The 15,197-nt window shown below is 31.9% G+C and overlaps 1 protein-coding gene across 1 annotated transcript; it reads right to left on the reverse strand.

Annotated features, from left to right (window-relative positions):
• Positions 1-611: 611 nt before the first annotated feature.
• Positions 612-2,707, reverse strand: LOC125422450 (phenylacetaldehyde oxime monooxygenase CYP71AN24). Its single transcript, XM_048474185.2, has 2 exons — positions 1,762-2,707; positions 612-1,530 (listed from the first exon to the last, which is right to left on the reverse strand). The coding sequence occupies exons 1-2, from the start codon at positions 2,695-2,697 to the stop codon at positions 910-912; spliced, it is 1,557 nt and encodes a 518-aa protein (XP_048330142.2). The 5' UTR covers positions 2,698-2,707; the 3' UTR covers positions 612-909.
• Between the last annotated feature and the right edge of the window lie 12,490 nt (positions 2,708-15,197).

Consider the following 15,197-nt stretch of genomic DNA (forward strand, 5'->3'; position numbering starts at 1 on the left):
TAAAAATATATATTTGATAAAATTATTTATTAATTAAAATATATAATACAGCTATTACAATTATATCATATTTCATATATGTCATTTTAATTGATTTTTTTTAAAAAATAGGATAGATAAACTTATTGGATGTAATTTTGAATACTATTTGCTAAATGTGAATTTTATATTTTTATTTTATTTTAGTTTTTGAAAGGCAATTAAAAGTAAATATCCAATTAAAAAAATTAATTTGGCCCCAAAAAAATTATGTTTCTTTGTTTTGTTATGAATCTTTCACTTGACATGCAGAGAATATATTATAGCAATTGTTTCGTGTTATATAGTTCAATTATTTCAATCGATATGTAATGTGTCGTGCTACTCAATTTCGGTCATTTACCCGTGAATCCAATCTGATGATTTGCAAAAATATTAAATATCATCATGTGATTAAAATTTAAAAATAATAAGATGTATTCTATATTTTTTAATAATTAATTTATGTTAAAATATTATATTTTATGCCTTCAACTTTTACAAAAATAAGAAAGAGTTAAAGCAATACAAGCAAGATAATGAGTAACAAAGTTAGAGCTTCGTGGTGGAAAGCCATACTGAAACCAGTAAAGTTTTGCATTTAATATTCTGTAGACATGTAAAACTAGGGTACAATCCGCATCCACAGGCATAAAATACCTAGAATATCTCATATAAGAGAATTTTTATATTTTGGATTTTTTTTATCTAGAATTATTTGGGAAAACACCTCTCAAAATTTGATTTGGTATGTTAATTTTTTTATAATATCCCATCACATATATATGCCGAGAGATAATTGCCTGAATAAATTCTAGACAAAATGTCTTTTATAAGAGAATTCCCATATATCAAGGGGAATATAGTTTTTTTTTTTTTTTTTTTGGGTAATTAAGGGGAATATAATATTGGTATAACAATTAGAGGATTTTTCTTATGAGCAGAGAGTCCAAAAACATCTTCCATGTCCAAGTCCTTTGGTGTTGGAGCAATATTATTACCACCCGGAAGCTTCCAATCAAACCAATATAAAAGACTAGCCATAATATACTCAACTGTAAAAACACCAAATTTTAAACCAGGACATCCTCTTCTTCCAAAACCAAAAGGAATGTAATGAGAATCTAGGCCTTTGAGATCAATCTGGTTGTTCTCAAATCTTTCAGGGACAAACTCTTCTGGTCTATCCCACAAATTAGGATCCGTTTGGATTGCCAATGAATTTATAAGAACTCTGGTTTTTGGAGGAATATCATAGCCTCCCAAATTCACTCTTTCTGATGCTTCTCGGAAAATCAAAGCAGCTGGTGGATGTAGCCTTAGAGTTTCTTTTATTACACATTTCAAGTAATCCATTTGATTCATATCATTCACTTCTATCCTTGATTTTTTTCCTATCACTTTTCGCACTTCGTCTTGAGCTTTCTTCATCATACTTTCATTTCTCAGCAGCTCTGCCATTGCCCATTCCACTGTTGATGAGGTCGTATCACTTCCTGCCATAAACATGTCCTGGTATATATATATTGATATAAATTAAGACAGTTTCAGTATCTATAGTTGTATTAATTTAAAAAAAAAAAAATCATCTTTTTGACTCCATCCAACAGTTTATATTGAGCACTTAGCAGCTTGTAATTATCAATGACTATAAGCCATATAACGCCCAATATAAGCTGTCTGACGTGTATATATATAAAAATAGAGAGAGAGAGAGAGAGAGAGAGAGAGAGAGAAGTAAACCAATAATATGGCTTTGAGATTGTCACGAGTGAGATCCATCTGGAGCATGCCATCTTTCTTAAGTTGAAAGAGAATATCCACAAAGTCTTTGTTGTCAGAATGATCACTACTACTCCCACGACCGGCCTCGTGATCTTTTAAAACCTGCTCGAGAAAAGGGTCTATTTCTCCAAAAGTTGCCTTGAGGCTTGAAATCAAGCCAGTAAGATGATCCATCCAACTCAAAGCAGGGAAGAAATCACCAAAACTGAAACTTGTAAACTGTATCATAACCCTCTTGATAAGCTCTCCAAACTTGCTCTTACCATCATCTTCCTCGAACTTGTTCCCAAGAATACATCTCAAAACTATGTTGTTCAAGGTTGCAATCAGCATCTCGCTCAAGTTGACCTTATTCCCTCTCAGGCTTGCATCGCGTAGCTTATGAATAAACCCTGCAGTTTCTTCTTCCCTCACGAACTCAAAGGATAAGACTCTTTTCAGGCTCAAAAGTTCAAGAACACAAACTTTCCTGCCTTGCCTCCAGTATTCACCATATGGCGCGAACCCAATATCTGCACACCCATAAAAGAAGATCCTGGCAGCCGTAGAAGTGGGCCGATTGCAGAAAATGACATCATGGTTGTTCGCGATTTCCCTGATCATATCTGCAGATGAGACCACGAGGGTTGGAACATTGCCAAAGTGCAAGAGCATTAGGGGTCCATACTTATGAGAGAGTGCTCGGAGAGAGCGATGTAGAAGGGTTCCAACCTGATGAAAGTTTCCAATTATTGGTAATTTTGGTGGGGATGGAGGTAATTTAAGTTTGCTGGTTGGTCTACGCATGAAAAATTGGGAAAATAGCAAAAGAGAAAGGAGGAAGAGGAAGATAGAGATGAAGATGTTACTCATGGGGAGTAGGCTGCTTTCCATCATAATTGGTAATAGAGCCATATTCCCAAGTGTTTAGTATACAAGGAATTGATAACGATTGCCCTGGTCAACATATATATATATATATATATATACACGCCAACACGCATATACACAGAAATACTTGAATCAAATCTTTATTATTTTAACTGATATCAAAATTTTCTTTTTCTATCTTTAAATTATATAAAAAATTAAAATTTAAAATTATATTTATTAATTAATGAATTCCAACCAAATTTATTTTTTTTAAATAATGTTTTAATATATTACTAAAATTCATATTTGATCAGATTTTTATATTTTAAATTTTAACACATGATATAATACAAAATTTAATAGGAAAAAATTTGACATTAAAATCATCAAACCAAAATAATGTAAATAAGACTTTACATATATATAGTCTTTTATTTATCCAAAATTTTGGACCAAAAAATCACATTATGCACATTTATTATTGTTTGTTGGCACATGAATGCGATCATGACCTAGATAAAAGAATTATATATGAATTATATATATATATATATATATATATATATATATATATAGTGATTCTCTCATTCGAAAATCTGTATAAAACTTTATCCAGAATATATCCTATTACAAAGATATATATCATATTACTAGTATTAGATTGTCTTGCACTTTCCTATTATTGGTAATAAGAAAAAATCTTATATATATAATTTTGATATTAGAAATTTACAAGGGATTTATTATGTCATGGTTGCGATGCAAAAAAAAATTTATATATATATCATTCAACTTTTAAAAAATTCAATAAAGTACCAATAATAATATTTTTGGAAAATTTACTAATAATAATTATTAGTGAATCACATAATATTTGAATTTTCCTATTCTATTTAAATAGATTTTATTTATTTTTAAAAAGTAATAAAAAATTTAAATAATATGTCATTATTTGAATAATATAGGTTGGTACATATAGAAGTTATCTATAATATCCATATATAAAATCCTTGTATAGTTTTTACCATATCAAATCTCTATATATTTAAAAGATATTATTTATCATTATTGGATTATCAATGGAATCTCCATGCTAAATTATAAAAAATAGAGGTATTTAGAATATAAAATGCCCAGGATGTTTTTATCTGTTTGTGCTGTTTCCTAAAGCGTATAATTGCGAGGACGTTCTAATTGTTTGTTCTGCTAACATACCAGTTGTCGGACTCACAGTTCATCAGAAAAATCGTCTTCTTCTTGATCACTCTGCTAAAGTAACTAGCTTTGTCTTTGCTTTGATGTTTTATATCAAACGCTGTCGTATATTCTGGTCTTATATATATGTTTGGTCCTCATATTCTGGTCTTATATTTGACAGGTTGTTTGGAATTGGACTATACATTTACAAATAGTTTTATTATATAGCAATTTTATTATAAACCTTGGCAGGTATGTATTTGTCGATTTTAGTTTTCGTTTTTAATTAATTAAACTCATCGTGATTATTTCTTTGTTTATTATACACTTCATAGTCTTTCATCCTATATTATTGCTATATTCAAGTAGTTATTTGGGATTTAATTGTAAAATCAAATTATTTTCATTTAATTAATAAAAACAGTTGGTGCATCCGGGGGAAAACAAGAGTTTGAATCATTGGGCAAGATAATCACACAAAAACATCGCGGTTAGAAACGAATTAATAAATTCCAGATGGACCTTTTTTTTTTTTTCCAAAAAAAAAAAAGATAACAGAGGTAGAGAGGTTGACATCTTAATCCTCTTATTGTTATACCACTACCAGAGGTAGCAGTAGTTGGTGACGAAATTCACCCTTCCTATTTTGATATATAAATTTGATGTTAATTGAAGAAAAGCTGCTGCTTCAAATTTCTTTCATTCATATTTTGCTATATTTTTAGTTTCAAAACCTATAAATGATATCAGAGCTCCTCTGATTTTTGAGGGTTGTGAGACAAATAGTTAAAATATGGTAAACTTTCCTATCATCTCTCCTTGTTTACAACGGCTTCAAGTAATTTTTATGCTCCATCACCTTTTTATATATTTTCAGGAGAAAAATATGTGGTCTATAATGATGAAGGTTTACTTTTAGACTTGTGGAAAGTTGTAGAAGTTGATAAAGATCTTTTTTCTTTGAGAGCAAATCCCATTGTTGCATAAATAAAACAACATGGTGAGAAAGTTACTAAAAAATTTCAAGCTTTATCTGCATTACATACAGATGTATCCTGATTATCTATTCTTGTTTCATTGTAACTCAACATGATTATTTCTCTGTTTATAAAAGCTTCATAGTTTTTCATTCTCGGTATAAATAAGTTATTTTAGACCTAATTATAAGATCAATTATTCTCATTTTAGGGGGAAAAAAAAAAAAAAGGTAGTGAACCAGGGAAAGTAGGGGTTCGGATAATTCGGCAAGATACGCACGCAAAACAATGTGAAAGTTCAGTTGAAATAAGTTTTATTATTATTATTATTATTTTCTCTGTCTTATTATTATTTTTTTTTTCCATGTTTTTAAAAATGAGTTATAATATATTTTCTGTTGTAGATATCCATCTCCCTTAGACTGGGTCAGCATTTGGGCTTCCAACAGATAAGGGAGACTTGGACTTCTTGAGTGAAGTTAATGGGCTCCAATCAAAAGAAAGCTCCTCCTCTGTTTTGTTGTGACATGACATCCTCATATTATTCCTTTTTAATAATCAATTTGTGTTTATAAAATAAATAATAAATAAATAAAAAAAAGAATAATCAATTTGTGTTTTTTTTTAATTGAAATTTATTTATCAGATTTAATAATCTTTTCATGTTAAACTTTGAAAGTAATAACATTTTATAAATAACATAATTTTATAATTCAAGAGTCTATTTGTAAGGAAGATATCATAAATGTTTTCACAAAACTTTTCATTGAATTTTTAGAATTTTGTAAAGAAAATGAAATTAAAATTTAATGGATATTGTTGGTGATACAAATTAAAATTCCACAAAAATATTGAAGGCTATACCAATAACAAAATCCAAATACAAATGTATTAAAAAAAAAAGTTATAAATTTTCTATTATAAAATTTTATAAATTTTCTATTATACATGCTTCTTTCTTTCTTTTTTTTCTAACCAAAATTTTTTATTTTCCAAACCTTTGGCTACAATAAAATATTTTGCAGAGTCCGGATATAATATCCAGTATGTGCAATTCGTAGCATATATTATAGATTTTCGTGAATCACAAGTCTCCTTTCTATTTTTCTTTCTTTTTTTTGAAAAAATTAGAAGTCCCTTAATAGTGTTTATATATATATATATTAATTAGCCAAGTTTTATCAAATTCCATATGTTCTAAATCACTTGGTTAATATGGCAATATTATCGTCCTTTATGCAAATCTCCAATACTTCATCTCCTCATTCTCTTCCTTTCTCTTCTTCTCTTTTCTCTAATTTTTAGACCAGGTTCCAAACTCAAAATACCACCATCACCACCGAAGTTACCAATTATTGGAAATCTTCATCAACTAGGCACGTTTCCACACCATTCCTTCCGTGCACTCTCAAAGAAATATGGCCCTTTGATGCTCTTAATCCTGGGCTACACTCCGACTGTCATCATTTCATCTTTGGAAATTGTGAGAGAAATGACAAAGAGAACATACATTATCATATTTTCCAAATCGACACAAGTCTACATCTGTAAATATTTTATTGTTTGGATGTAGTTCTTGCACCTCTTGGCATGTATTGGAAACAAAGCCAACAAAGCTTGTGTTAATGAACTATTGGAAATTAACCGGTACTAAAAGAATAAAAAAAACTAGAAGACACGCAGATTTACGAGGTTCGGTCTAACGCAGACCTACATCCTCGGTCAGCTTCATCAAGAGTCTCTTGCACTATGAAAATCTGAAGGTGCACCGTTGTTTCTCTTTCTCTGGTTTACTAGAATTACTCCTAACCCTTTAAGCCTCCTCAAAATCACCTTTTACAACCTCTCTATCTCACAAAACTCTCACCCAGATATTTCCCTAGATTTCTAGCCAAGAGAAAGAGAGAAGAACAAGAAGAATACACAAAAGAGATGAAGAACAGGTGTTTGATCGAAGAGTACCAAGTGTCCAAAGTTCTCTAACTGCTGGTGAAGACTTTAGCTTTATTTATAAGCTTCAGGTTTGTAGCAACCAACTCTTATTAGGCTGCAGCCAAAACGCAAACACTACTAGAATTGCGTTGATAAATGATGCAATAAATGCGTCGCACAAAATAAATAACGACGTATTGGACGGTGTCGCCTAACGTCCTGTCGCTAAATCTATAAGACAACAAGCGACGCAGTATGAGGGTCGCCTATCTTTGAGTTTTTAACGACGCATATTTACTTTTAGCGGCGTATTAATAGAGTCGTCTATTTAGCGACGCATTAATAGAGTTGACTATTTAGCGACGCATTAGTAGAGTCGCCTATTTAACGACGCATTAATAGAATTGACTATTTAGCGACGCATTAGTAGAATCGCCTATTTAGCGACGCATTAATAGAGCCGCCTATTTAACGACGCATCAACACTTTTAGCGACACATTATTTGTTAATGCGTCGCCCTTTTTTTTTTTTTTTAATTTTGTGAAAAGTGATTAAAATAGTTAAAATATAAAAATAATTAAAATACAAAAAAACGAAAACTAGCTTCATCCAAAATAAATAGAATACAAAAATTTTAAATAAATATTTTGTCATAACCAATTAATTATCAAATAAATTAAATATCATCTCATTAACATATTTTTACATAATTTATAAGCTATTGTATTTTTCATAACAAATTTAATATTAATTAAACTTCCATGAATGCATATTCATTGAGATGGAAGTTGACATCCTCTTGTTGACAATATTACATCCTTATACTGCATATGCAAACATTAAAAAAGTTATTAGCACTTATGCAAAATAAATAAAATATTAATCATTATTAAATTTGTAATTTAGTAAATGAAAATTTAAAAAATATTACCATTGTTCTTAAGATTTGACGAGGCACATTTCTCCCCTCACAGTCATTACAAACATAGTCACTCTCACATTCATCCTCATTATTATTTTCATCGATACTTGGCAACTATATGACAAATGGATTGTGAGCCATCTTTGTATCTCCAAGAACATCTTCTTCAACAAAAGTACGATGTTGTGGTAAAGTTAAAACAATAGACCATCTTGATTCAAGTTGATCTTCAACATAAAATACTTGTTGAACTTAACAAAATAATGTCAAGCAATATCACAAACATAATGTCTACAAAAGCAAGATTAATAAAACCCAATGAACCTAAGTTGCTGTTAAAATGGGAAAAAAAAAAAAAAAAAAAAAACAACCCACCTCATGTCAAGAAAAAAGAAACTCACCTAAATGATGGAGACAAAGAAAGAAGAAAACCAAAAAATCACGAGGGCGACACAGAGAAATCCAGCTTCTCGGCCGACGACAATGTAGGCAAATGAAAAATGAAACCTGAAATATCTCACTCTTCAAGTCTCTCTTAGATTGCTTCCAAATCTAATATCGATTAGATAGTGTACTTGATGTAATTTTAAAAAAGAAAAAATAGATTCAAAAGAGCGCGTAAAAATTTTAAAACGCGCCAAAAATTTTCAAAAAATGGCAAGAACGTGCCTTTTCTCCCAATTGCATTTTTTTTTCTTTGATTAATTTTTTTATTTTTCAACTACAAATAAAAACTGAAAATATTTCTTAAAAATGTGAAGCAAAATATCGAAGATTGCTGTTTATTTTTCTGTTTTTCAAGTACATTTTTATTTTTTATAAAATTTGCATGTCTTTCAAAATTTTTGTTTTTGTTAATTGAGAGAATAAGTGATGTATTCTCTTCAAGAAGGATCGCTTGTTCTTGAATTGTGGGATCAAGCGACGTATTATGGTCGAAAAGCGTCGCCTGTTTCATTTTTTTATATTTTCTTTATAATCTTTAAATAATTTTTTAATTGTTCATCTACAAATATATTCATGTAGCAATCCAATGAACATAAATTCCATTGATCTAAAAATAGAAAATAGTTTTGTCAATGCTCTTCTCAGTTATACATATATGTGTATAGACGAGATATAAAATATCTCAAGACCTAATTTGAGATAGGGTATCAAATATAGAATTCTAATTCAACAAGCATTTATTGACCAATTTATCTAGATAAATATGTTAAATGAGCTTAACTTTCATGTGTTTGTGGTCATTGATAGTTTACTTGTTTTTACAAATTGAAAGTCTATTAAATTGCTTTTTCAAAAATAAAAAATAAAAAATAATTAAAGGAACAGGCGACGCAATTCCATTAAAACATGTCGCCTATTCCATTTTCTTTTTTTAATCTTTAATTAGTTTTGTTCATTGGTCATCTACAAATTAAAAAAAAAAAAAAAGCACATTTGCAAAACTAAAAAAATACTAAAAATAACTTTCAAATTGAAAAAAAAGTTAAAAATTGGTTGGGTGAAACGGCGACGCAGCTGTTTACAGATGCGTCACCTTTTAGTCTATTTAGCTACTCTTTCTTAATAGACTGTGTCGCCTAAAACTATACTAGCTAGTTCTTATTGTATTATTACATCCAAGTGATTTGGCCTGGTGGTGTGGTGATTTCTTGAGAGTATAGGAAGTCCTAGGTTCAGTTCATGTTATGACCCTATTTTGATTTTTTTTTTCAATGTTTAAACAAAAAAATTGAAAAAAAAAAAAACAAAAGGCAACGCATTTGTCGCAGAATGCGTCGCTTGTTCATCTATTTAGCAATGCATTGTTAAAATAATGCGTCGCGTAACACTATATTAGCTAGTTTTGCTATATTAGTACATACAAGTTATTTGGCCTGGTGTTCATCTATTTAGCAATGCATTGTTTAAATAATGCGTCACCTAACACTATATTAACCAATTTTTGCTATATCAGTACATATAAGTCATTCGGCCCGGTGGTGTGGTAATTTCTTGAGAGTGTAGAAGGTCCTGGGTTCAATTCTTGTTATGGTCCTATTTTGATTTTATTTTTTTCAATGTTTAAACAAAAAAATTGAAAAAAAAAAAAAAGAACAGGCGATGCATTTGTTGAAGAATGCGTCGTTCATGTATTTGGCGACGCATTGTTTAAATAATGCGTTGCCTAACACTATATTAACCAAGTTTTGCTGTATCAGTATATATAAGTCATTTGGCCTGGTGGTGTGGTGATTTTTTGAGAATGTAGGAGATCCTGGGTTCAATTTTTGTTATGGCCCTATTTTGATTTTATTTTTTTTAAATGTTTAAAAAAATTGAAAAAAAAAAAGAACAGGCGACGCATTTGTTGAAAAATGCATCGCCTGTTCATGTATTTTTAAAAAAAAAAAGATTTTTGTTATGGCCCTATTTTGAATTTATTTTTTTTAAATGTTTAAAAAAATTGAAAAAAAAAAGAACAGACAATGCATTTGTTGAAGAATGCATCGCCTGTTCATGTATTTGGCGACGCATTGTTTAAATAATGCGTCGCCTAACACTATATTAACCAATTTTTGCTGTATCAGTACATATAAGTCATTTGGCCTGGTGGTGTGGTGATTTCTTGAGAGTGTAGCAGGTCCTGGGTTCAATTCTTGTTATGGTCCTATTTTGACTTTATTTTTTTTAAAATGTTTAAAAAAAATTGAAAAAAAAAAAAGAACAGGCGACGCATTTGTTGAAGAATGAGTCACCTATTCAGTGTTTGGCGACGCATTGTTTAAATAATGCGTCCCCTAACACTATATTAACCAATTTTTGCTGTATCAATACATATAAGTCATTTGGTCTGCTGGTGTGGTGATTTCTTGAGAGAGTAGGAGGTCCTGAGTTCAATTCTTGTTATGGCCCTATTTTGATTTTATTTTTTTAAAATTTTAAAAAACAAATTGAAAAAAAAAAGAACAAGCGATGCATTTGTTGAAGAACGCGTCGCCTAACACTATATTAACCAATTTTTGTTGTATCAATACATATAAGTCATTTGGCCTGGTGATGTCAGGACCCGTCCAGAATTCCTCTCCGGAACCCTAAACAAGCCCTGGTCCCAGGGAAATACCATCGAACCTTCCAACGGAAAATCCGGCAACACCTCCCTTAAGGGTAGGACTTACCAAAAATTTCCTACACTGAAAACGCACTTCTATAATCGTCCCATTATTCCACCCACATTACTAAAATTTGTATCCATAAATTTATAGCACTTCAAATAATAACAGCAGCAACCTAGTGCATAAATAATAACTACATGTCCAATACAGTATACAGAGCATTATACAACAAATGTGGAATTAATACCATGACAGATAAGAAGCAATACAAGATAGAGAGGAAAAAGGGAAGAAATACTTCTTGAACTTTCGGCAACAAACTGAGGCGTTGGGCTTGCCCCGGACAATCAACGTCTCCAACCTGGACCTAGGGGAACAGAATTTAAAAACGTGAGATGCTAATCATCTCAGTGAGTGACCCTATCTACTGAACACCTTTAATATTATTAATATAACAAATAAAGAAATTTAATTAATACCAGCAATTAAATAAATAAATAATAATAAACAATTGAGGTAATAATTTCTCTCAAAACCCTCACTATTCACTCTGTTGGAAATGTTCCCCTTTTAAAACATTTTCACAAAACCCGATATTCATACCTCCCGAAAACCAAGGGATCAATTAATTTAATAAACAATAAATAAATACCTCAAATATAAATAAAATGTAATAAGATATAATAAATAAATTTTGAATACTTTGGGGTTTGAAATTTTATTTGAAAAATTCTACTTGACGCACCACACCATATACCAATGATGCCCTCCGATACCCAGCGTCCCGAGCACCGACTGACGGGGAGATTAAGGAGAGAAACTTGCAAACGGCACTTCGGCGTCCCGACAGTACCGCTGCTGAAACCGTCATCCCGGCCAAGGAGGGGGGCGGCTGTGGCCAATAACAAACTTGCCTACCCACGGTCTAATGGCAACTCACGGGAGACATAATACTTGCGTGCTAAACCACATATATACCAGAACACCAATACTGTATGAGTGCGTCTAAAAATAATTATTAAATCAACCGTACCGTTTTCCAAAATTACCATGGGAAATATACCAATTTCAAATTTACCATCCCACATTTCCTTTTAACAACCCGGTACGAAAACATCGATAACAGTAAAACAATAATTTTTCTCATAATACAAGGTTCGACAAATAAAATACCAAGGGCATAATTAAAAAAATTAAACCACCACTTTAAGCAAATATTTTCACAAAATATTCAAACCAATTATGCCTAAAAATAATATAAAATCCAGACACAATTAATTGCTGAAAATACTTGCTCATGTGTAATAAATACCATTTAATCACAATAAAATAATAATCGGGAATTGCTTAATGACCCAAAATTCCGTTTAGCATCAATGGGTAAATATATATATAAAATAATATTTTTTCCCGACTATATTTAAATTCCACCACATGAGCATAATTTCAGATACCAATTTAACAGCAATTAAATATAATTAATTACCCCAAAATATTTATTAAAGGTGGGTCACTCACCTGGAGCACGCAATTAAATCATGATCCACCATGGGATCAATTCCATGACTCACCGGTGCTCCTAGAACACAATTCACACACAGTCAAATACATTAATATTTTATTCAGATAAATAATACCCGGTACCCGGGGGGTCAAACACAAACGTTATCCAAAATTGACAAATTATATGTCTATAGAAAACTTGTGAGATGAGGATCACATTACCGACCTCCATTGAGTTCAATTCGACCGACGGTGGCCGGAATTTGATCGGAAAGTTTCGGCCGAATTTAAACTTGAGGGATCTCTCAAAGGGTGGGGATTTTGGGCAATCTAACCCCGGAAATGGATTCAGAGGGGTCGAAAATGGTGGGATAGGTATGGGTCGGGCTGGGTTGGTTGGAAACGACGAGAATCGCCGGAAAAACTTAACCGGCCGCTGCCGACTTCACCGGCCCGATCTAGGCTCGTCCAACGGCGACTGGCTGGGAAAATTGGAGGTTGAGGTCACGGGGAGCTGGGATTCACCAGTGGCCAGTGTGTGTGGCCGTCCGGCGACTGAAATCTGGCCAAAAGGTCGGTCAAAGAGAGAGGGGAAGAGAGTCAAAGGAGAGAAAGAGAGAGAGAGAGAATTCCTTGCTGGTTTTTTGACGGGCTCGGGGAAGAAGGAGAAGGGAAGAAAAGGAAAAGAAAAGAGAAGAAGGTGTTTTCCCACGTGGGGAAAAGAAAAAAAGAAAAGAAAAAGAAATAATTTAAAATTAATTAAACAATATTAAAAATAATATTATTACATAAAACAACAATAATAAAATATTTGATATTAAACATGGTTGACATGTGGCATTTCACCATGGTGACACATGGTCACATTTATTAAGTCACACGTGGCACATCGTTACGCGTTTAAAAATAATATTAAAATAATACAGTATTTGAAAAATTCTACAGGTCCATAACTTTCAAACCACATGTCCAAATCAGACGTGCCGCTAGTCTACGGACTCGTATCAACTAGTACTTCACAGCCATGCATGATTCAAAGCTCAACTTTGCATGAATAAAAAGTCAACTCCGGCACCCTTTGGACAGTTTGGACCTCAACTTGTTTTACTCATAACTTTCAAACCGTAGCTCCGTTTTCAACGTGCTACTAGTCTACGAGCTGGTGCCAACGTGTACTTCGTAACGGTACCTCCGTCAACCTAGAATTCCAATCGGGTCAAAAAGTCAACTTTTGACCATTCAGTCAACAGTCAAAGTCAAAGTCAACGGTCAACAGTCAACCTCCGTCAACGTGCAAAAATTCCGACATGGTTCGGGACGGGGTGTTACAGGTGGTGTGGTGATTTCTTTAGAGTGTAGGAGGTCCTGGGTTCAATTTTTGTTATGGCCCTATTTTAATTTTATTTTTTTTAAATGTTTAAAAAAAATTGAAAAAAAAAAAGAATAGGCGACGCATTTGTTGAAGATTGCGTCGCCTTTTCATGTATTTGGCGTCGCATTGTTTAAATAATGCGTCGTCTAACACTGTATTAACCAATTTTTGCTGTATCAGTACATATAAGTCATTTGGCTTGGTGGTGTGGTGATTTCTTGAGAGTGTAGGAGGTCCTGGGTTCAATTCTTGTTATGGCCCTATTTTGATTTTATATTTTTTTTAAATGTTTAAACAAAAAAATTGGAAAAAAAAAAAGAACAGGCGATGCATTTGTTGAAGAATTAAACAAAAAAATTGGAAAAAAAGAAAAGAACAGGCGATGCATTTGTTGAAGAATGGGTCGTCTATTCATATATTTGGCGACGCATTGTTTAAATAATGTTTCGCCTAACACTATGTTAACCAATTTTTGCTGTATCAGTACATATAAGTCATTTGGCCTGGTGGTGTGGTGATTTCTTGAGAGTGTAGGAGGTTCTTGGTTCAATTCTTGTTATGGTCCTATGTTGATTTTATTAAAAAATAAAATAAAAAAAAAGCGAAGAGGGAACAGGCGACGCACAATCTTATTGGTGCGTTGCCTGTTAACTATATATATATATATAAAAAGAAAAAAAAAACCTCAGTTTTGGTGCACTAATATTTTTATTGATTGTTGTTATTAAAATAAAGTTAGATTGATTAAAAGATCTACAAAAAAAATAAGTGAAAAGAGAACAGGCGATGCACAATCTTACTGGTGCGTCGCCTGTTACACGTATAACAAAAAAGAAAAAAAAACAACCTCAATTATGTTGCTCTAATATTTTTATGGGTTATTTGTTGTTGAATTAAAATTAGATTAATTAAAAGAACTAAAAAAAAAAGGAGGAGAGAACAGGCGACGGACAATCTAAAAGATCTACAAAAAAATAAGTGAAAAGAGAACAGGCGATGCACAATCTTACTGGTGCGTCGCCTGTTACACATATAACAAAAAAGAAAAAAAAAAAACAACCTCAATTATGTTGCTCTAATATTTTTATGGGTTATTTGTTGTTGAATTAAAATTAGATTAATTAAAAGAACTAAAAAAAAAAAGGGAGGAGAGAACAGGCGACGGACAATCTATATAGTACGTCGTATATTTATTGAATTTTTACTGACGCATTAACCTCAGAGTCGCAGTTTTGTTTTTTCAGACGTGTTTGTTTCGTAGCGTCGCTAAGTGAGTGTCGCTAGATATCAATTTTCGTATAGTAAAAGCATCACTTAAGGCAAAAAAAATGCCAGGTGTCATAAAAATAAGCTGAAACCACATCATTTTGAGAAAACTAAATTTAGAACCTTATAACCTTCAATACTAAGCTTTTTCTGATAACTAATTTCAACATGAACTTTTGAGCCCGAGAAGAGTATTGTTGTTCGAGTTCGTAAAGAAAGAAGAAATGGTGGATTTAGTTCATAAGATTCGCAATTCGAGCTCGAGAGGACTGAT

Source organism: Ziziphus jujuba, chromosome 2 (genome assembly GCF_031755915.1).
Source record: "Ziziphus jujuba cultivar Dongzao chromosome 2, ASM3175591v1".
In the NCBI taxonomy this organism is placed as follows: domain Eukaryota; kingdom Viridiplantae; phylum Streptophyta; class Magnoliopsida; order Rosales; family Rhamnaceae; genus Ziziphus; species Ziziphus jujuba.

Excerpts from the sequence above, each read along its gene's own strand:
- LOC125422450 (XM_048474185.2), bottom strand. The coding sequence starts at position 2,697 with ATGGCTCTATTACCAATTATGATGGAAAGCAGCCTACTCCCCATGAGT. Across the intron at positions 1,531-1,761 it reads ATCTCAAAGCCATATTATTG|GACATGTTTATGGCAGGAAG; the intron begins GTTTACTTCTCT and ends TATATATACCAG.